This window comes from Camponotus vicinus, unplaced genomic scaffold (genome assembly GCF_025532165.1).
Source record: "Camponotus vicinus isolate PSW18456_S1 unplaced genomic scaffold, iyCamVici1.0 SCAF_11, whole genome shotgun sequence".
NCBI classification, from domain to species: domain Eukaryota; kingdom Metazoa; phylum Arthropoda; class Insecta; order Hymenoptera; family Formicidae; genus Camponotus; species Camponotus vicinus.
Genome location: NW_028141947.1, coordinates 14,449,834 through 14,472,892, shown reverse-complemented (window position 1 = coordinate 14,472,892; position 23,059 = coordinate 14,449,834). Strand labels below are relative to the sequence as shown.

General features: G+C 34.0%; 5 protein-coding genes across 12 annotated transcripts in view; 2 read left to right on the top strand and 3 right to left on the bottom strand.

Annotated features, from left to right (window-relative positions):
* Positions 1-11,851, bottom strand: part of LOC145961290 (irregular chiasm C-roughest protein) — a 152,502-nt gene extending 140,651 nt beyond the window's left edge. For all 4 annotated transcript variants that reach the window (XM_083081337.1, XM_083081335.1, XM_083081336.1 and 1 more), the window contains exons 1-2: positions 11,626-11,851; positions 10,397-11,014 (exon numbers count right to left, since the gene is read on the bottom strand). In XM_083081337.1, coding sequence (XP_082937463.1) covers positions 10,397-10,448 — 52 coding nt within the window. In that variant the 5' untranslated portion in view covers positions 10,449-11,014; positions 11,626-11,851. The remainder of the gene's footprint in view (positions 1-10,396; positions 11,015-11,625) is intronic.
* Positions 1-15,493, top strand: part of Rcc1 (Regulator of chromosome condensation 1) — a 60,740-nt gene extending 45,247 nt beyond the window's left edge. Inside the window, exons 2-7 of the mRNA XM_083081340.1 lie at positions 13,098-13,468; positions 13,579-13,662; positions 13,941-14,320; positions 14,417-14,783; positions 14,872-15,144; positions 15,221-15,493. Coding sequence (XP_082937466.1) covers position 13,468; positions 13,579-13,662; positions 13,941-14,320; positions 14,417-14,783; positions 14,872-15,144; positions 15,221-15,411 — 1,296 coding nt within the window. The 5' untranslated portion in view covers positions 13,098-13,467 and the 3' untranslated portion in view covers positions 15,412-15,493. The remainder of the gene's footprint in view (positions 1-13,097; positions 13,469-13,578; positions 13,663-13,940; positions 14,321-14,416; positions 14,784-14,871; positions 15,145-15,220) is intronic.
* Positions 15,494-16,212: 719 nt separating this feature from the next.
* Positions 16,213-17,312, bottom strand: Tim10 (translocase of inner membrane 10). Of its 3 annotated transcripts, none has more exons than XM_083081499.1 (2): positions 17,173-17,312; positions 16,213-16,817 (listed from the first exon to the last, which is right to left on the bottom strand). In XM_083081499.1, the coding sequence occupies exon 2, from the start codon at positions 16,637-16,639 to the stop codon at positions 16,364-16,366; it is 276 nt and encodes a 91-aa protein (XP_082937625.1). In that variant the 5' UTR covers positions 16,640-16,817; positions 17,173-17,312; the 3' UTR covers positions 16,213-16,363. The 3 variants fall into 3 exon arrangements, with proteins under 3 accessions (XP_082937625.1, XP_082937624.1, XP_082937626.1); XM_083081498.1 differs by having other exon boundaries at positions 17,075-17,230; XM_083081500.1 differs by lacking the exon at positions 17,173-17,312 and adding an exon at positions 16,941-17,010.
* Positions 17,313-17,401: 89 nt separating this feature from the next.
* Positions 17,402-20,108, top strand: LOC145961367 (p53 and DNA damage-regulated protein 1). 3 transcript variants are annotated; one of them, XM_083081490.1, is made up of 3 exons: positions 17,402-17,534; positions 19,446-19,676; positions 19,755-20,106. In XM_083081490.1, exons 2-3 carry the CDS (start codon positions 19,451-19,453, stop codon positions 19,922-19,924), a joined length of 396 nt encoding a protein of 131 aa, XP_082937616.1. In that variant the 5' UTR covers positions 17,402-17,534; positions 19,446-19,450; the 3' UTR covers positions 19,925-20,106. The 3 variants fall into 3 exon arrangements, 2 of the variants coding, with proteins under 2 accessions (XP_082937616.1, XP_082937617.1); XM_083081491.1 differs by lacking the exon at positions 17,402-17,534 and adding an exon at positions 19,042-19,182 and having other exon boundaries at positions 19,755-20,108; XR_014435627.1 differs by lacking the exons at positions 17,402-17,534; positions 19,755-20,106 and adding an exon at positions 17,541-19,182 and having other exon boundaries at positions 19,446-19,582.
* Positions 19,431-22,457, bottom strand: LOC145961368 (decapping and exoribonuclease protein-like). Its single transcript, XM_083081492.1, has 4 exons — positions 22,031-22,457; positions 21,222-21,445; positions 20,693-21,081; positions 19,431-20,600 (listed from the first exon to the last, which is right to left on the bottom strand). Exons 1-4 carry the CDS (start codon positions 22,321-22,323, stop codon positions 20,376-20,378), a joined length of 1,131 nt encoding a protein of 376 aa, XP_082937618.1. The 5' UTR covers positions 22,324-22,457; the 3' UTR covers positions 19,431-20,375.
* Positions 22,458-23,059: the final 602 nt, after the last annotated feature.

The following is a 23,059-nucleotide window of genomic DNA, read 5'->3' as shown; positions in this document are numbered from 1 at the left end:
CTTTGATCCTTGTTATTTTATTGAATTTTACGTCATTATTTTATGAGATGTTATTATGTTTATTATTTTATGAGATGTTATTATAATATATACACACACGCACGTGCACAAATATACACGCACACATACGCATCCACGGTCTCTCTTTTTCTAAAAAAAATATACTAATGTATATCGCGCGTTTCTTCTTCTCATCTTTAATAAATTAATCTGTTGCCGTTTTTCGAATTTTAAAATTCAAGCCGCATCTCGCTGCGCACAGCCTTTTATCTGTCTTCAGGTTCCTGCAATCTGGAACGACCAATGTTTCACGAGCACGCGTCGCGCGCGGTCGAAGTTTAATCAAACTTCTAAAAGACTTCCGGCGCCGGCCGAAACGCGGTCTCGCATTGCGATTCGTGGATTCGGGACGAACTTCCGGTTCTACATCGCGTTCCATCTCACTCCCTCCCTCTCTCTTTCTCCTCCCTCGCCACCCTTCCTATTCTTTCTGTCGCTTGTTTGCTCGGCATCCCACTCTCCGCATTCTCTTAGAGTTACATTCTCAGTTTCCTCGCTCGTCGAGCCGATAGTGCGGGAGTTGCGAGACTCGACGGGACGCGAGGATCGCCTTTCGGGAAATTGAATCCCGTTTCGAATCCGCCGGGAGTCTTTCCAGCAACACAGCTGACACGTCGCGCGACGAGTCGCACTTGGGTTTCCTCTTTCGCGCTGCCGCACCGGAATGTTTATGTGTTCGACTACGAAGCGATGCACACCTAGTCTGAATCGATGATAGGTCGCCGACTAACGATAGAATCTTGTCACCTCCGGAGATATTTGCAAGGGAAATATAAACGCGCGCATGCAGTGGTTTTCATATTCAACAATTCTTTCCATCACGCAAGAAAAAAAAGTCAAAAAATAAATTAAGAAGCGAAGATCATGAGAGAATTTTCCTGAATAAGAATCTAAACATTCTCAGCTTCTTCCAAACTTTTAAACTTATTTGCATGAATTTTAAGAAAAAATGAAAGTATAACATGAATAAAGTTATTCTTTATGTATGTAGTTCATTAAATATTTTTCTAAAGCTGAACATATTTAATTTTTATTTTCACTTTTTAAATTCAAATCAATTATAAAGATGATAAACTTTTATTATGAACTAGATGCAATTTGTGGGATCAATATCTTTCATTTGATTCCGACAGCTGTTTGTATAATTTGGTATCTTGTTTCTACATCTTTATAATTAACTATCTTTTATCTTGCGCAATTTATAAATCGCTGTCGCAAAGATAACAACGATTTAATTTCGAAAAATGATTTTAATCATCGCCTTTAGTTTGAATTAAAAATAACATTTACAAGTCGATTTTTTTTCAAACTAAAAATTAGAATCACTTGAGCATATCAACAAAGATACTTGTGCAAGATCTTGACACGAAACAGGATTGCTATTGCGACAAATGCACTTTCATGTGAGATTGCACTCTACCGAATTCGAGACACAAATATCGAATTCAGATATCGTCCGGAATAAGAAACCTAATAATCTTCGCACGTCGCGAGAGAGGGTGCCAACAAGTGGCACACAAAAGAGATAAATAGATAGATAGATAAAAAGAGAGAGAATCCGGGAAGCAAGTTCCGCGTCGGAATTTGTTTGGCAGTTCCGTGACTCGAAGCGTAAAATCAAAGTTTCCGGAAATTCGCTCTGACAAACGCATGTGACCGTCGCGTATGCAACTATGCACACAAACATATGCATGTACGCATATATGTGCACGTGCATCTCGTAGAAACATTTAATCGCGATAATCGCTGCCCTCGCATGTTTCCCCGCGTCCATCAAAACTTCTCGTTAGCGCTAACTCGCTTAAAACAGTCGGGGAGGAACAGGAGGTGCGTTAAATCCTGCGCTGTAGTCGTGACCCTAAATCCCAGACTCCGCCCTTTCGCATCTACTACAATATGGGTCAATTTTGACCTACATCTACAACCCGAGATTGCGCTAATGTTCGTTAACAAGAGGCAGGTCACACACAAATGATACTTTGCCTTGTAACATTTCTAATGAGGATAATGCTAACAATAAGGCGTGTTGAATATTAAATGTCAATCGACACATGTATGAAATAAAACATGAGGCGCCTGAAAAGACTAATGAAATTAGTAGAATTAATCTAGATGAGAAATGATTTTATTACTTCAACATTAACAGTATCACGTTGAATTCTAATGCGTCACTCTAACGTGGTTCTGAATTTTGAATTATTTATGAGAGCAAAAGCTGCAGATTTCACAGGATAAACTATTATATTATTCTATTTTATAACAGTGTTAGGAAATTACTGACTCTCATAAAACTTACAAAGCGTTAACATGGTATAAAATATCTCTTAATACTTTCCGCTAAACGTCAGCTAAATTGCAGAGCGCAAAAGAAAGTGTGCTACACTACACATCTCTTTTAACTGTAATATGACATTCTTATGTACATATAGCGATATGAAATGCAGAGAACTGAGAATTAATATTACTATGCAGTATTACTGAGACACAGGAATGTACCACGAGGACCGGTATAAAAGAAAAAGCGTACGGCACATTTTATTCTCTAACAAGATTATTTTCACTAAGAGATGCCATTTTAATAACTTAGAAAAGTTTCCCTGCTAAGTTGCTAAGGATGCAATTTTCTTCTAAAGAAAATAATATAATTTATTTAATCTCGTTTAAGCTCAAACCGTAAAAGTTAACGCGCTTTGTGTACCGAGTAAAGCGAGATAGACATTATTTCCAACAAATGGCCCGATAACATCAGATAACGTCGGGAAACTGGAATATCGTCGACAAATCGATAATGTAGTATGCCAATTGGCAATGGGTCGTCTACTGCATTAATATCCGGGAATCAATTCCTTCCCCATCCTTATCTTGTACCGGAAAACTTACGATTTCGAAAATTTTTCCCGTGATATGAAATATCTTCCAAAATTTTGGTTTCTAAAAATATTTTGTTTCTCTGAAAAAAACAACAAATAATATTTTACCGCACGAAACTAAGCAAACAAATAAGCGCCATAAAATTAAATTATTAAAAAAAAAAATAAATCATTTAATATTTACAACAATAAAAATTAATTTTTATTTCTTCAATATAAATTTTTCATCGGATTTTTTAACAGCTATCTAGAAAAAAGAAATTAATACATTATTATACACGATCATCAATATATAAATGTTCTTTCAACAGTTTAAGCAGTTCCAATAATGTGTATCAGAAGCCGAAATATCATGCTAATAAGTAGATGACGTAGGATGTTATTTTCCACAGATTGATTTACATAATTTTAATCCTATCTTTCAAAAATGCGAATTTGACGTGACACAACATTTTAAGGATTAAGCAGCCAAGCGCAAAAATAACTAATTGAAGGCATACAATGATAGAACGTTGCTGCGGATGAATGTTTCTTGAGAACACAGAAACAGCGACGAGCCGCAAAGTGCTCTTTTCTGGACGAAAAAGGAAGGGTTGTCAGGGAAAAATACAAAAACACGTCCGCGCGCGAGGGAAAATGTTTGCGGAGTCAACGAAATGTGCTTTCGCGATCGCCTCGCGAACTTTTCCCCGCCCGGTTGAAAGCTCGGACGCGTTGCATCTGGACAAAGTTTCCCGTAGCTACGTTTAAAACGCGATTTGACGCGAATCCGCTTCACGTCGCAAAGGTGTATTTGTCAAGAACTTCAAAGCGCACAATTACGAGACTTCTGAGAGGAGAACCGCGCGGATGTTCAAATATTTCTTTGTCAACCATTGGCACTTCTACGGCGATGCTGTAAGAGGAATATTATGTACCGCTACGGCATAGCTCGGGATTATGAATAAAATTGAATAAGTTGTGGATTATTATCACTGAATATTGTTTCCCTCGATAATTGCACTTTGCTATAAACAGACATAATTGGCTCGAAAAAACGAAAATTCAAAGTTATTTCAAAAGATCCAATCTTCATTTTTATAGCAAATTCTTTGTCAAAATTATGTCAAATATAATAATGACATACAATATACTATCTATGTATTAAATATGCGAACATGTCATTTTTATTAAAATAAATTAATTAAATTAATTAAATTAATAAATTAATAAATTAATAATTTAATAAATTAATAAATTAATAATTTAATAAATTAATAAATTAATAATAAAAATTAAATTAATTAATTTAAATTTATTAAAATAGAATCTCTGCCAGTTTAATTTTCGATGCACTTCATTAAAAGTGACTAAGGAAGATGATGCAGTTAGACACGATATTATTCAAGGCAGCTCGGTTAGGCGTAGTTAGGATTAGGTTTATTAGAATATGAATATGACGTCAGGGAACTGCCGGGATAATCGCAAAAGCGACTTGACAGCTAACATCAAACGTTCAGCCAAATTTACGAGATTAACTGCAAAGCGATCTTACGCAAGCCCCTTGCGTCTCTATAACAATCTATTCACACGATACATGCGATATTTCTAACGAACGATAATTAATTTTTGCACACATCTGCAATATTAAATGTCTCGTAGAAACATTAGAATTTAATTTGCCTAAGCAAATGACTGATGTACATAAATTCTTAATCTCGTGTTTACAATGGAAAATCTTACAAACTTAATCTTAAAAACCGCCTCGACAATTCCTTTCTAATGGCGATTTATCAGCACGCGTCAGTTTTGCGGCGCGCGTGTAGAGAATTAAAAAGATAATCCCGTCAGCTGCGAGTAAATCCGGCGGTGTAACTAAAAGCGTTACAAAAGCCGCCAGCGTGATGGAAAAAAGCGCGAGTATGTCGTACGCCCTCTCCAACGGTGGAAAAGCGACGAGAGGGAAAGAGAGAGAGATAGAAGGGCGAAAGGAAGAACGATAGATAACTCGCGGGGATGATGCCGAGGGTGGCAGAGGGTGTGGGCGTTCGCGTTTATCGGTCGACGAACTGGGCCGCGTCCACGGTGTCAGCGTTATTCAAAATGCAATTTGCATCGGTGGCGCTTGCCTGCGGAAATCACAAATGCACTCTGATTAGAGCAAGTTTTCTACCGTTCGTTGCCGGAGGACAGAAACGAGCCGAGCGACAGAGAGAGAGAGAGAGAACAGATATGAAAGAGAAAGAGAGTTTTGAAATGGCGCAAAGGTACGAGAAGGAAGGTAAAAAAAAATAAAATAACAGATAGAGAAATAGAGAGAAAGAAAAAGGTTGTCTCGGCTAATTGCACGAGATACGCGATTGTTTCATGCATATTCAGCGGCTCCTCGAGGTGGGAATAGCTGATCGCCGTTCCTTCGAGGAAGAAGCTCTCCCTCTCTTGGAAAAACCAAGCACGAATCTCTCGAGGAGCCCTCCCTTTCGAGAAAGAAATCCGATCGTTAAATACAATCGTTCTAAGCCGCGAAATGCACCGCTCGATGGCAATTAAACTTGGCAAAGATCTTCCATTCGGCTACTTTTTCCTTTGGTAAAACGTAGCCAATTCTGGTCGATGGTTGTATAATTAATCTATTATATACAACGATATTTCGATAATAATTTACAAAACCATGTTAATAATGAACAAAAGGAGAAACTTTGCGAATCGTAATTCGGCGGGCGAAATCAGGAACGGCGGTCCGCGATCGATAATCGGCGATATTAACGCGATTGGCCCGTTCGCCGACTTTTTCTCCGCATGCATGCGCATAACCCGGATGCAACCATGTGCACCGTGGCTAATTGATAAACACAGCCGTTCGACGAATAGCCGCGTTATAACCGCGTCGGCGCTTTGTCGAAAATCAACGGTGATTCGACGGCTAATTAATACTGTTTTTGATATGCGCGCCGCGCCTGCTCGTCAATCAGAAAACCATCGATGTCGCGCCACCCTCCTGGAAATCTCTTGCAATTTGCAATCCTCTCTCCGCTGCCCACCTCCCTCGAACGTGTCACGAATGTTGATGGATATTTTTTTCGACAATGCTGAATATTAAACGTACATTATCGGCTCTTTATTAAATCCCGCGCGAAAAAAAGAATATCGCTTTATTTTATACATTACATGTTTTTTCCTCACGCGTTATTCTCTGTGTATTATTATTATGTGTGGGCGGATTAATAGATTTACATTATAAAACTCATATTAAATATTATATATATAATTATTTATGCGAGAAGTTTATCCGATAAAAAATATCTAATTTATGATTGTTCTAAAAATCCGAAAGTGCTCTTCAAAAGATTTATAATTTAAAATTATAAAGATTTATAAAGATTTATAATTTAAAATTATAAAGATTCATAAAGACTTTAATTCAAATTTTCTTGTATTAAATTTTATATTAATTTGGAAAATAATAGCAATTCGATATCCTCATATTAAATAACTGTAATGTCTAATTAGCTAATGACATACATTTTATTAATTGTCTGTTGATATACCGTCATATCAAAGATCATCTATCAAATATCATTCACCATTTATTAAAAATAATTCTGAGGGAACCTATTGCTTTATTCTTCGTGATGCGTCGAGTGCAAATTGTAGCAACGCAATGTATTGTATATTAGTTAAAAAACAAGGAAGATAAAATTTCACCGATGTTTCCATTATCGATCGTCACCTCAGTCTCTGGTTATAAAAGATCGACAAATTGCCAACCACAGACAATGTGGATCGCGAGCGGCGGAAATTGATACGATTTGATAAGCGAAAGATACGTTCCGGCACACGTGATGCGATTTCCTATCGTAAAACGCGAGTCGCGAACGCGTGTATTATTTTAGTACGAATATTTTATCGAAACTTCATACACAATCCGCTCTACATATTTCGGCGCATTTCGCGAAAAGCAACCAGACGAATTGTTCTTTTATGCGCTCCCATGTAAATTACTATCTTTTTTATTCGCGACATATCTCTCGCACCTCGCGCAGTTTGACGATATTTCGCGAGAGAGACACGTATACGCGAAGTGATCCGATTGTAATGGATTGCGAATGTAACTTTTCGAGAGACAGACAGACAGACAGACGAGCGAAAAATGCACTTTCAGCTTTTTTGAAAAAAGGAAAAATTCATCGTCGCGCGCTTCCGGGAGGTATTTCTCGCGAAATATGCGGCGCACGCGTCGATTCGCTATCGGGGTGACTTTGTACCGGTGGCTATCTGCCTTGCTTGGCTCCTGCGCCGAATACCGCTGATTGATAACGGGGAAATGGGGTCACCCACATAGTCTTTTATTCAGAGCGTTTTGCACGACGGCTTCAACCCTTTTATTCCGCCCGCGCGCGCCGATTGCGAAAGCGGAGCCGATCGCGAGCCGCATGTCGCATGTACGTTTCGCGTTTGACGCTTTTCCGAATTTGTTCCTCCATGGCATAGCATATTTTGCACGGATCAACGAGCGGCATTTCAGAGGAGAAAAGCCGTATATATGACGGCTATTGAATAATTCCTCTTATAAGTAGAGAAGTTTGCGCGATTTGGGGAGCGCTCGCGTGGAAAACGCGATTCAATGCGGCGACCGAGAAAATTAAGAGCATCGATCCCGATGCATTTTGGCATTCTTATACCGCTCGCATCCCTATCTCGTGACTTTTGACGGAAGCAAGCTCGATCTCGCGATGCTTCCTGCCGTTTCACGCGGTTTTACGACTCGCGTTTCGCTCGCTGTACCTTCAATTTTTCCAACTTTATTCCAACTGTTTTTATTTCCCACATAATGTTTTTCTACTTTGTTGTGCTTATATCGATATGTCATAACGGATATTCCGCGTGTATTCGTTTTTTGAATTCGTTCAGATATCGTGCTCGTAAAATAACACGAGTTGTCGAGTTTATATAATGATAGTTTTAATATAAAAATATATCTCGAAGGCAAATAATAGAATAAATTTTTTTATTACAAAGCAAAGTCAAAATTGAAATTACAATAGTTTAAAAAAAAAACAGTTAAAAGAGAAGAGCATGACACATTAATGATTTTGCATATACTGCCGACAGTGTTTGCTTTACCATGTATCATATCGATTTTGACAATATCGTTTTTTGATTTGTCTATGTTCTTTATATATTTCATACTCATTATTATGCAAATAAAATAAGAAATGTAGTTAGTTTTTAACTATAAAAAATATTTTGAAAAAAATGGAACATATAAAAATTTATGAAAGATTTATCTTGGAATATAAATTAAATTAATAATATAAATATAAATTTCTTAGAATATAAATAAACTCTGAGAAAGAAAGAGAGAGCGCTTGTATTTAAGATAATTTTAAATAATCTTTACTATAAGAATTTTAGTTTCAGTCATTCAACATATTTAATATACAAAAAGTTAATAAAGAAAGGAAAAAGAATGGCAATTGACGAAATTTTTGCTAAAAAAAATAGCAATTTTATGTATAAATTGTATATTTGCAAAATTTTCTAGAAGCATATAATATAATTCTGATGTAGGGGAGAAAGATGGTTATCTTTCTTCAATTTTCATCATAAATTCTATCAACGCCTGGTCTACCGCGGAACACCGCGTGATGATTGATAGCTAAGAAACTAGGTTAACGATGGCTTTTTTCTCACGTTTTGTTTCAACTATCGCCTTTGCACGTGCAATTCACCGCGGAGATGGACACCCGGGTAAACGTCACATCTTGTTTCGCAAACTGAAGAACTGAAATGCTTTGAGACGTGCTCCGGAAGATGAATAAACGTCTATTCGCGACGAATGAGGGAGCATTAGGTATGAAAACGTGTCTTCTTCGAGAAAGGGATGCGTAAAAGGACGGGCTTCAAACGCTCTCTCTTTCTCTCTGGATATTTCACAATTCGACATTGAAATGAGACGCGGGCGCGAAATATTCAGAAATTGCATGCTCATCTTTTATAAGCGCAAATGCATTCTTCTCGTGATAAATCTTGCGATCAAGATAAATTATTTCTACTATAGTTGCGTGACTATAGATCTTGAGGAGAGGTACATTTAAGAATTATAGAATTTAAAGAATAACGAATATTCAAGATGAATGAATCATTTAAAAATCGACACTAATACTCGAAAAAAATAAACAATATTAAATTAACCGAAATAAAAATCCATGCAGAAAAAAATGACAAATATTTAAACATTTAATATATCATTGCGACAATATATTAATTCTGTTTTGCCATCTATTTATTTTATATATTACATAAAAACAGCGAGAAAGGGAGAATTATTTTTAAAACACTCGGATTATATATTTTTTCCTAAATTCAAAAAGCTTCGACGCGAATAATGATTATTTTCCGTAACAAAAAAAATAATTCGCGGCGGAGATGGTAGATTCACGAAAGTGTCGCGTATAAACACTCTGTAATATTCCAAGTGCTTTCTCGATCTCACACGACAAACATCGTCGGTTCATCGAATCAGGAACGCGGTATAAGTATATAGAACCGACGCGTTTGCTCGAACGACTTTTCGAAAAGGCGGCGTTGTGCTTCTTAAAAGCACATGTGCGCGATGTCGGCGATGGTAGGCAAGCGTCGCGACGTCCACGGCAACCACTCAGTCTGATTGAGAAAACGCTGATACGTTCGCGCGCGCAAGAAAATCAATCCACTTTCGCGAACGCTCTGCTCGAAAAATCTATTTTGTCACGCGCGAATTCAGTGCACGCCTCGCTTACTCCTCGTCGAGGAGAGAGAGGTTGATGGCTCAACAAGTCGCGCGGCTACCAAGAAACCATCGCATCAAAAACGTAAGCGCAGCCAGCAAAGAACAGAGGATCATGTATAAGGATCACGTTTGCGTCATTTAGATTATATAATACAGCCAGCTTATATATATTTCGTGAAATTAAATTTAATTTACCAACGTAACTTGTGCAACTTTGTTTTTTGTCATGTTAAAATATGTTAAATAAGCTCTCCTTTCTCTCTCTTTTTTTCTGTTTTTTCACATGTTTCTTCATATATAAATTTATTGTTGATTTTTAATTTGTAGAAGAATGCAACGATTAAATATTTTATTTACAAATTTATTATACATATAGTCGCGATATTGCATTTCACAGTAATTTATGTATTATTTAACGACAATTTATCATTTGATACTTGTGTAGTAAATCAAATTGTAACAATGAGATTTGCCTTTTCAATTTTCTGTCTTACTTTTTGTCATATTTTATTCTCATGCGCGATTAAAATTGCCTTGTAAGAAAAATGATAAATCTTTGATATCTGATTGAAAAAATTTGTTCAACTGCAAACTTGTTATACGCAAGACTTATCACGAGTTAAATATTGGAAGCGAAACGATCGCTCCTCAATGGTCCCGCAATATTTGCGTACGTTCTTCAGACACAAGGTACATGTTAAACAAAGTCACTCACCCCCTATCAGCATCTGCAACAGCAGCAAAAATCGGCGCGTCGTCCTCGTCATAGCTCCTCGGCTCTACATCAAACGGTCCCGTTCCACGAGGCGAAGATCCACGTCCGCAGATGTCACTCTTGAGGATCGTTTCGCCGATGGTCCCGCGTCTTTCACGCGGCTGTCACGTGATGTCTTCCACTCTTTTGCGAATATTTCGCGGGGACGTTCGTGCGCGAAAAAGGGAGATTCAATTCCACGCCTTGATTATCACGGAAATTTTTCACAAGGATAAGCAACAGACAGATAGACGGACGAATGGACGTAGCGAGAAAGAAAGAGAGATAGAGAAGCAAAGGGAGAAGCTACGCGGGCGAAGTCTCGCCGTCGACTGGCGTCGACTGGCGCGCTTCCGCGACCTCTCCGATACCGGCCGGCACCCTCTGCTCCCTTCCGTCTCCCCCCCCCCCCGCCGCATCACGCGCACTCCCGCGGTCATCCTCCGTCGCATGCTAATTTGCGTTTTATTGGGAATCGCGACCGCGCGCACCAAACGCGAACAAATTTCCCGAAAATCCGGTTTAATTTTCCGTGCTCCCTGTGGACGTTCGTTCTTCGATCAAGATACACCAAATTACCTGAAATCAACGTTAAGTGGATTTCTATAGAATGTGAAATTTATCAAATATATCAAGATTACACGTATAAGGATGCGTTTTCTCGCGTGTCATTGTTTTCTCATTACAAGATTTTTTCGTTTTATTAAAAAGATCACGAGTTATCTCTCCCCCGTTTCTCAAGCGCGAGCGAGTTTTAAACCTTATCTAATGCGAAAGCCACACACACACATACGAAATAACTGGCTTCATAAAATTTCGCTCTATCTCGCTCGCTCTCATCTCTGTCTCACTCTTGTCAAGACAAGCGACCGGCAAGATTTATGGGACACTTCCTGAAAGATAAACAAATTTGCATCCCTTCTTTCCCTCGAAGAAGATTGGGAACGATCTCGTATCGAGAAAAAGTATTGAAGTAACGTACAAGCTTCTCAGAAACGGTAGTTTCGGTGGTTCAAGAAATCATTGACAGTTGGAATTTTGACAATAAAATTGTTTACATCCGCGGCCCTAAATGAAAAATCTACTTTTAACGTTAATAATACACGATGATTTTACATCTACAATAGCATATCTCTTTCATTATTTATAAAGGAAAATTCAAATTATAACGATTTCAAGTATTGAATTACCTTGCAAATGTCGGCAACTTCACGCGCCAAAAGTAGTCTTCGTTCGCAGAAGAATCGTCGTATCTTTGACGAGATCGCAGCCCGATTGATAACTCGCGTAATCGTATACACGTTCAGCTTGATCGGCGATTATAACAGACGGTTTTTTATTCGATCGACCAAATCCCGAATTCAAATTTCACTCATCGAAAAGGGAACCGTTCGCGCACAGTTTTCTTCGAGTCGCCATAACTAATCAACTACTACGTCTTCGCTCCGACAAATCACGTGACTCATTTCTAGCAAAAGTGCATACGTAAAGTGCACTTCACTTGATATTGTGGATGTGTTCATCGATCAGTCGCGACAAAAATCTTTGTCCTGATTGGTCACCAAATGCGATTTGAAATATTTTTAATTTTTTCAAGTCAAGTGGAGCATATCTTTAGATTAACATGTTTATGATTCATTTATATTGTAGTACATCGTATGGAATTACTATATTATGATATATATTCGAAGATATGTATATAAGAAATATAATGATATAATTAGAAAAATAATAGAATATAGCTAATAAAATAATGACAGCAATATAATTGTTATAATAAGAATAAAAACAAAATATTATTATTAGAGACATTCGCTTTTTTTTAAATGTTCTTTTTTTCATAATCATGATGCAAAATTTATGTTACTTGAAAATAAGTCCACAAACATCGATTCATAAGCTTTTACATAACGAGAAACGCATATTAATGTGTGAGCAAAATAATTCTTCGTCGTTTAGATCAAATTGTAAATAATATTTCAAAAATGCAAAATAAAGTCGTTAAATCTCTGTATCTCGTCGCCTCTTGATTTTATGCCATACAAGATGAGAGAGAGAGAGAGAGAGAACTAGTCTTAAAAGTCCTTTTAATATTCCACGATATTAAGTTTTGTCCGCCAGAAAACGATGTTAGTCTGGTAAGGGTCGAGATATTAAACCGCAGAATCCAAAACTTTCTTAACATACCACAGTCGGTTTTATACAAAGCTTCATTGTAACATGTACAGCGTTCACTCTTGTTTGTTAATTTACGAGAGTTGCAAAATATTAATCGCGTTACCGGAGCTCGCAACATTTTTTACGATCTAACTTACATTCGTGTATAAATGAAAAATATCTATCAAACTCGATTTGCGACCAACTCTAATAAAGCTTAAAAATCTGCGAATATTTTTACACGAAGTGTATTTTACAAAAATATCTTGTTTACAAAATATCTCATACTCGCGAGAAATGAAAGAAGCGGGACGGAAAAAAACGAATAGCTTTAAACAAATATATCGCACGTGAAAATACCTGTCAGAAATGCTTTTTATCTCTTTCTTAAACTCACGATTTTAAGAAACCTTAATCTTATTAGCGTTTCTGCGAATAAACGTTTATTCACTCATGTATAAGAAGACTTACTTTTTCGTAATGAAAAACTTCGGAAACATTTCAGGAGGTGGCGCGCATTTTGGCGGGTAATCGTCATGTACGATACACATTGATACGTACCGGCCTGAATGACGATTCGAGAAAAATCACTCCTTCATCTAGAATCACCTGCTATTGAAGAAGGTTGATCATCGCCGTGAGTTTTACCTCAAGCCCTCGTGTCCCCGTCCAATGAATGCAACAGCTACACATTCAAATCTGCCAATGAGAATCACCTGAGCCATTGAAGCAGCTGTTAGCGCCGTGCAAACCATCTTCGACGTACTTCACGAGTTGCGCAACAATCGTAAAGCGAGGAGAGGAGCATCGTAACTTTTGGCGCCAACGGAGCAAGGGACTGGATATATTCGCGACCCACGAAAAATAGCAACAGAAGTAAGTACATGTATAAACGACTATATTAAAAGCGCCCGCTGAGTCGCGTGTGACAGTCATAATAAACGTTTTACGAGCACGTTTGCAAATGTAACCTGAAAATGTTGTAGTGCCGCCAAGGAGAGCCGCGAAACGGACGGCCGTGGATCCCACGAAGGCGGAAAAGCCTCCGAAGCAGATCAAGCAGAAGCAAGGTATGTCGATTAATAATTTTTCCATTTATTAAAAAATTATTTTTTGTTCTCTTAGCACTATGCGTAACCTATACGTGTAATGGAGTACGTTACAAACGATCATGTTTACAAGGCGAATGTAAGAAACCATTTCACGCGCAGTCATTTATATTGTCACTGAAGGCGAAGATATTAATGTTTGCGAAGAATGGCACAAGTTTCGACAGATCGATATGTTGTTCATATATTAAAAAATCACTTGCGCACAAGTATAAATTTGTACAAATTTTATTTTGCAGAAATAACTGTGAAACCTGACTTACGATCACTTTCAACCAATGGTGTTATGCTTGTATTTGGACAAGGTGACTTTGGACAACTTGGATTAGGAGAAGATGTTACAGAAAAGATGCGTCCAGCAGCTATATCTGAGTATCAAGATATTATAGCTATAGCAGCTGGTGCTATGCATAATGTATGTTTGAGAAAGACAGGCGAAATATTAACCTTTGGATGTAATGATGAGGGAGCACTTGGACGAGACACCACTAAGGAAGGATCTGAGACAGTACCCGGTGCAGTTGAATTACCTGAGAAAGCCATTCAAGTAACAGCGGGTGATTCGCATACGGCTGCATTGTTAGAAGATGGTCGAGTGTTTGCATGGGGCACATTTAGGGTATGTTTTTTTTATTAATTTATATAATCTTTGCTTATTTGTAATATAGTGTTAATTGAAAGGAAATACAATTAATGTAAAAAATTTGTAACTTAGGATACACATGGTTCTATGGGACTAACGGCTAGAGGGAATGAACGATTCCCTGTAGAAATATTACCTAATGTAAAAGTTGTCAAAATAGCATCAGGTAGTGATCATTTAGTATTACTTAGTGAAAATGGACGTATATATACTTGCGGACGCGCGGAACAAGGACAATTAGGACGAGTAGCTGCACGAACAGCCAGTAGAAATTCACGACAAGGAATAGGTCTGCTACTGACTCCAGGCATAGTTGAATTCAAAATCAGTAAGAAGTTGCAATTTGATGATATATGGGCAGGAAATTTTTGTACATTTGCCAAGGAGTATCAAAAAGGAGACATATATGTATTTGGTCTAAATAATTTTCATCAAATCGGTAAGATATATATATTTAAAGATCATATACTTTTCAATTTTAAATATCATATAATTTATCGAGATCTAATTTATTGGAAAATTTTCAGGTTTAAAAAATAGTGAAATCAACTTTCATCCACAAATATCAAAAACCTTTAGCGGTAAAATATGGAGACATATCAGCAGTGGAGAACATCATACTGTAGCCTTGGATGATGCAGGCCAAGTTTATGTGATGGGTCGCAAAGAATATGGTCGCCTTGGACTCGGACCTAATTGCTTGGATGCAGAAGAACTTACATTAGTTCCTGCTTTAAGCTCTGCTAAATGTATTGATGTAGGTGCTGGTAGCAGAGAATCTTTTGCTGTTACGGAATCAGGTAAATAATGTGGATATTATATCAATATTCTCTAAAAATAGTCGATTTTACAATGCTCTATACTTTATTACAATAGGTGACTTATATTCATGGGGCACAGGAACTAACGGAAACCTTGGAACAGGAGATGTAAAAGATGTCGATGAACCAGTATTAGTTAAAGGAAAGCAATTAGAAGGTAAGACAGTAGTACGAGTCAGTGGCGGGGGTCAGCATACTTTAGCTTTGGCAACGACTCGTCCGGTAAAAGACAAAACTGCTGGTTAATATTAGTATCACATTTCAAAAAATGTATATGTGATACGAATTTGAACAACAAACAAAAATAAATTTATTTTCATCGCTCTTATTATTGGTGTTAAACTTTAAATAGAAAAATTAAACACACGTTTGTTATTATAGTTTCAATTCTGGGATTTGTAACACTTAAATTTGTACAGTTTTTTATCTTGCTGCCATAAATTTCATCAAATCATATTTACAATAATTAACATATATTGATTTTTTGCTACATTATTATTTACTACTTTCTATTATATACATGTATTGCTGAAAAATAAATTTTTCTACTTGTAAATCAAAATTTATGTCTAAAAGTATACATGAATAAATACTTTAGATGGACAAGATACTATATTTTGAATATTTAATAAAAATTAAATGTATACAAAAAAATTATAATAGCACTTTAACAAACTTTTTATAACATTTAAGTTTAATGAAAATCTAGATGATTTTAAAATTAGTTAATACATAATATGCATTATTATATTTGCATTTGGATTTGTGTGTTGTGTATACAATCTATTAATTATATAAAATACTTCCTTTGAGAATAAACTATTTGTAAATAAAATGTATCATTTACCTGTATCATAATTTCTCTAAAAAATCTTTAATAGTATAATAATAATAATAATACAAATAAACATTTCCTTTTATTCATAATAAATTAAATTTTAAACTAAATTTATATTAACAAAATATTATATTACATATTTGTGTCCATGTATATATGAGGAGATATTAAAATATTTGGGAAATTGGAAAATTAAGAATTTATAACAATTCATAAAGTACAGTTTTATTCATAAACTAAATTAAATACAGAATGACTGTATTTTATCTGTTCTAAATTACATGGTGCTTTTAAAATTAGAATAATTAAAAGCAACTTATAAGAGATTACATAAAAATCTCATCAAATTTAATTAATAACTTAACTGGTCTTTGATTGCTCTGCAACTTTTGCTTCTTGCATCGAAATTTGTGTAAGTTTTTTACCGATACGTTCATGAACATCTAAATATTTAGCGATACAACGGTCCAGACATATCGATTCTCCTTTACCTAATTCAGCCTCGGTATACTTTGGTGCTATACACTTTCTGTGACATGCGGATGTCATACGATTATACATATCCGACATCATTTCTATTTCTAATTCCTGTACCAATTTAAGTTTATCTTCGTCCAATTGTGGTAATGCTGCCATCCTTCAAGTTTTGTACTTTAATGGTCTTCTTTAAATTCCTTATTTCTTAATCATAAATTAATCTACAACATTGGACTCGCGCAAACGTTGTCTAGCTTTCATAATTTCATATCTTCTGGCATTGACACTTCGTTTAGATAGCACAAACGCGTAAGTTCCTATGACAGTGATTATAGACCTGTAAATAGTATAAATTTATTATTTTATAATGAAATATATATATATATTTTTTTTTTATAAATAAGCTAGTAAAAATCTATGCAAAATCTTTTAACTATGCAAATGTCAATAAAATACAGACATTTAAAATCATCAAGCGTCTTGGGTGCAATAATCGTCAGTAGTTTCAATATCTAGGGTTAACGATCGACATGATATGCGAGAATCCTACACGAGGAATAATTAATCAGAAACTTTCCGAAATGCCATACACACCTACCATCCAATTCCTATCTTCGCCCAAGTTGGCAAAGCCATGCTCTTTTTATTTAACTGTTACTATATCCCAATTACAAGAAAAAAAATTCATATACCTGAACTAGCGTGTACACCACGCGACCGCCGGTAGTAGTTTCTAACCTTCGTTCATAAACTCTTATGTACATACATATATATCACATTCATCCATTTTACATACAAGATAAAAGTCTCATTCTCAAGCCACATATTACAGTGGGTTTACATATATGCACTGGAGCAACGAATCACAATCGACCAGAAAAAATAGTATGGCGCTTTCTAGGGAATAAAAATGCACATAGTTGTCTTACTGTCTTACATTGTCACTATTTGATGGACGAGAATTTTATCAAAGAGAAAGAACCTGATTCCCGAGTGTAAAATAATAAATTGAGAAACGAAAGATATAATAGCGCAATAAGGCAAAGTAGCAAAGGTAAATTTTGCTGTTGATGTTTTATATTGATAATAAGATTTTGAGCTTTTACGTACAATATATACCAAAACTGCTATTTTGAAGTAGCATCTTTTTCGATAAAAGTTGATATTACGGAGATACAAGGTGTGCAGAGCAATATATTGCTCGCAAATACGTGTCGTATGCAGTGTCATATTACTTATCTGGTGCCAGTTACTATTACTTTCTAGACCAACTTTTGGAGAAGCAATATCATATACTGTGTTGCAATGATAAATGTATATATTGTGATTGTTGAAGAAGACTAATACACTGACAAAGCAGATTATTATAGAGATTTCATACAATTTTTGACAAAAATAAATTTAAAACAACGTGGCCTATGTCCAGTATATTAGAAAAATGTCTTTAGAACAATGGATGCATATACGACATACCATTGATATACCATGGAAAACATTTGTCAGGGAGTCCTCCAGTGTACAGGATAAATCTCCAGAGAAATGTATTCATCAATTAGCCTTCAAAGGAAATGAAGCAAAAGCTGCTTATGAAGAAGTTATTCACCAAATTAGTAATAGCAATGTTATGACACCAAAATTAAAGTACTTAAAATCAAAAACTGTTGGAAACCAAAGCAACTCTGGCACAAATCAAGCTTCCATTAACACACAATCAAAGAAGACTACAATTTCTGAAGATATTTTAACAAAAGTCACAATTAATACATTGCTAAAAGCAGTAGAACAAAAGGATTTAAAATTTTTACAAAAACATATGACATCAGAAAATGTGAATGTATGCGATGATTTTGGTTGGACTCCATTAATGTCTGCTGCTTATTGTGGTCATTTAGAAATTGTACAGTTTTTGCTAAATCTTGGGGCTAATAGAAGAATTAGAGATAAGTCTGGTCTTACTGCAGCCCAATTAGCTTTGAAAAGAAATTATTTAAGTATAGTTGCACTATTAAAAAAGAAATCTGAATCAATATATAATAATAATCAATCATCGATAACTGTCCCAAAAGTAAATAATACAAATGCTTTATCAATAAAAGCAATATCTATGGAATCTTCGGAACATGATGTTTACAATGTTACACAAGACAAAATGAAATTACAACACAACCCAATATTTTACTGCGATGTGTGTAAAGCAACCTTTCAAGAAACAACACAGCAAAAACATGAAAGCTCTACTTTGCACATCTTTAATACAAAGCCAAAATTAAAGTATGCAATATATGGAATATCAAGACAAAATAAAGGATATAGAATGCTTTTGAATACAGGATGGGATGAAGAAGCTGGTCTTGGACCTTCTGGGAGAGGAATAAAATATCCAATTAAAACATGTTTAAAAACGGATCGCAAAGGATTAGGACAATCGGTGGAAAGTGAATATAAAGTTACCCATTTCAAGCCGGGTGATACTACTGCCATTAATAATATTAAAACACCTAAACAGAGAGAGAAACCTTTGAAAAAAAGGGACAGGGAAAGACTACTTCACAGAGAAGCCAGAAAAGAAAGAGCTTTACGTATAGCATTATCTTAAAATATATATATGAATAATTTTATAAATGTGAATGTAATATATATATGTTTACTTGAAGATTGAATACAATGAAAATAATTATTACTGTTCTTATATATCTATATTTGTAAGTTTATTCTCAATATTTCTTAATCAAAATAATGCATATATTAATATTAATTTTTATTTTTTCATAAATACTATATATTACCAAATTTTTTCTTATATGTTAATATTATGTGTTAATAAAACTATAAAAAATACACAAATACTTAGTGTTTATTTTATTAAAATGTAACAAGAATGAAAACTTCAGATATATCGAAAGACTTTTCAATATTTAATAGTTGAAATAAATATAATATATAGATTTATTAATATATGTTACAGAGATAATGAGTGAACATCAAAGATTATTGGAACACTTAGAAAAAGTTGAAGATAAAGCTGGTGAAATTCTCACTGATCGCAAAGAAATAATCGCTCTGGATAAAAGAAGAAACGATGATCGCATTGGAATAAGGGCACTACAAAAACACTCACATGAAAAAACGTGGATAACAGTGGGTCCATTGCTATTAAAGATGCCATCTAAAGCAGCTGAAGAATTGCTCGAAAAAGGTAAGGTTCTAAAAGAGAAAAAAATCTATTTACATTCTATAATTTTCATATTCTGCAATAACATTATTGGCATTTCAGATCAGAGAGAATGTAGTACTGCAATTAATAAGTTAAGAAGTGATTTAAAGATAAAAGTAAATGAATTACGTGACTTAGAATTGACTCCACCAGTACCTGGATTGATGTTAGAACCTATGTCTCATGAAGAGATGGATGCAATGCGACAAGTTCTAGGTCGAAGTGTGTGATAAACATATGTAATAAAATTTTCATTTTGTTCAAGTAAGTGTCAAAGTAAATATGTTAACTTATTATATTTGTTTAATTAAAAACGTTTGTATAAGATATAAAATAATTTTTATTGTATATTAAAAAACTGAAAAGTTATCATTAAAATATGTATTCTATAGAAAAAAAGAAAGTCATATTCCTTTCACTTCAATGTAAAATACACTTGTTTTAGAAATCATTTTATTAATTTTATATCACTTACATATCTATCCATATGGAATACAATATATTTATAAGATATGCATCATCTTGAAATATTGACATATTTTTTCACATAATATATGTATATAAAAGAGATTTATAGTATTTAAAAAAGATTTATAAGTATTTATACGTATACAAAAGAGAGTTATAAACATTTTTATATAAAATCTTTCTTTATATAAAAAATATTCTTAAGAATTGTTTTTATTGACAAGTATCATTGTACTTCTCTGCTTTTTTAACAAACCATGATTTTAAGAAGATATAAATTTCATCATTAGAAGCTTCTTCACTATAATTTATAACATTATTGGAAGCATCAAAATAAAACTTATACATGCACTCATTATGATCTTTGGTGACAATTTTTTTGACATTGTCTAGAAATATTTTGCAAAACATTTTACATTTGTCCACATTACAACAAGGCTGTAATAGTAAATAATTACAAATTAATATGTACATAAATATATAATGTTTATGTTACATAAACATTATATATTTTTAAAGGAATTACTTACTTTTGAAAGTTGTGGCAAATTATGTGTAGAGAATTCCTTTATCATTTTCACTTCTCCATTCCTATTTCTTAATCCACATATAAGTCTCTCTATTCCTGCCAAATAATTTTGACTCCACCATGTAATTACTTTGTCAACACGAATTGTGCCATATTTATAGTGCTGTACTGTACCAATTTCATTATACTGTCTTATTGATAATGTTTTCAACTCAATCAATTCAAATGTTTTGCCAATAAGTGTATCTGTTATAAGTTGTTGTGAAGAAATACCATCTATTTCTGCTTCATATACTAATGAATGATCACCAAAATTTGTTTTAAATATGCTGTAAAATTTTTCACATTCATTAAGAGGTACTGATGTGTTTGGTTGATATGATGGCTGATCTAATAAAAAAATGGTATATTATTTATGATCAATTTAATTATATAAATTAAATATTTATATTATTGTATTTTTAAAGTAAAAATAATTTGGTTAAATTGTAATAATCAAATGTATACATATACATAATAATTTAAAATACCTGCTACCATATATTGTTCAAACTTAAATCCTTGTGAATTTAATTGTTTTGTTTCTGCAGTTGCATTAACATGTTGATATTCTTTTTCACCTGTGTAAAATTCGCATAAATATATTGTACCACGGTATTTGCTAGCACAAATAATCCAATCTTCACATCTTTTATATGGAGTACTTAATATTACTTTTAATGCACCACGACGACAAATAAAATCAGTATCCAACCTAATTAATATTATTAATTATACAAAAGTAATAGTACATGTCATATATTATGCAATAATTGCTATATACAGGGTGTTTCATAAGTGGTGGGCAAAATTTCAGGAATGGATTCCTTATGCTTAGAGAAGAAAAAAAAATTAATCAACATAGGTCCGGAAATGATTAGTTTTTGAGTTATTAAGATTTTGGACAATTAGAGGAAATGTATGGAATTGTGAATAAGAATAATACACCGCGCTAACGTAAACATAGGCCGCCGAACTTGAAAAACATTGTTAATGCCTGTAAAAGGACTTCTAAGACGAGAAATGAGACAAAATTTTGTATTACAAAAATCTTAATAACTCAAAAACTAATCATTTCCGGACCTATGTTGATTAACTTTTTTTTCTTCTCTAAGCATGAGGAATCCTGAAATTTTGCCCACCACTTATGAAACACCCTGTATATTATTAATAATAAATAATTATAATATATGTACAGAGGATATAATAATACATGTACAGAGATCTATGTTATATGTATATTTCAATAATATATCACATGCAAGTTTTATATTTGAATAATGATTGTTTAACAACATACCATTGATCTTCTCGTGGTAATGGTTTTTCAAGTAGATTAAAATTGTCCGAAATCCATCTTAATATATCATCCAATTTGATATATGAAGTAGGTTTGTAATGAGTAAAAGTCAAATTTTTTTTAAGATCAAAAAATACATTGTCAAGATCTGGAGGAGAAATATAATATTTCAGTTGCGATAAATCGGCATGATATTGTAAATCACCGTCAATACTATAATGTCCGATTAATTTAAGCGTTAATTTTGGAAGCATATCTTCAGAAAAATTTTCACAATTAATTTTAAATGACATTATTTATTATTTTTATAGCACTATAAGTGTACGTCACGTATATAAAAACTATAGATTTTCAGTACTGGTAGTGAATATTGGAACGCAGCCTAAATCTTATTCTGATATACGCATCACATTAAACAAAGGACGGTTTATAATACTGGGGAAGCCCCGCATCCTGCGCTAAAGAGGAAACTTGATATGATGAATAAGATACATACACATACACATATATATGCATGCGTAATACTTGGTGATAACAGAGATTATGTAATTTTATTTTATTTGTTTTTATTTTATTTATGTTATTTGATTATGTGATTTTTTGTATGATTATGATATAAATAGCAATATTAATAATTAGACTAAACATTTTCTCGTCGTTAATATTCAAAACTTGTCGCATTTTAAATATATACATATTGCTTGTATTAAATTATATAATATCATTAATAACGATGTCTTATTAATTGATATACTATGATTTTTCTTATATTAACACACTGAATGGAATCACTGCATAATAATTTTAATCGTAATTTTTATTTTTAATTTTGTAAGTTTGTAAGAATATATGTAACGATAAAGAAATCAAAGTTTTTTATTATAAATAATCCATAGAAGTCGAATTTATTATATATTTTAATTCTCATTTGTGTGTGTGCAAAATTCAAAAATTTAAAATTACGTGGATTCGATCACCATACTAGGCGGATAAGTTGATTGGTTATTGAATAGAGTATTTTAGAAATTA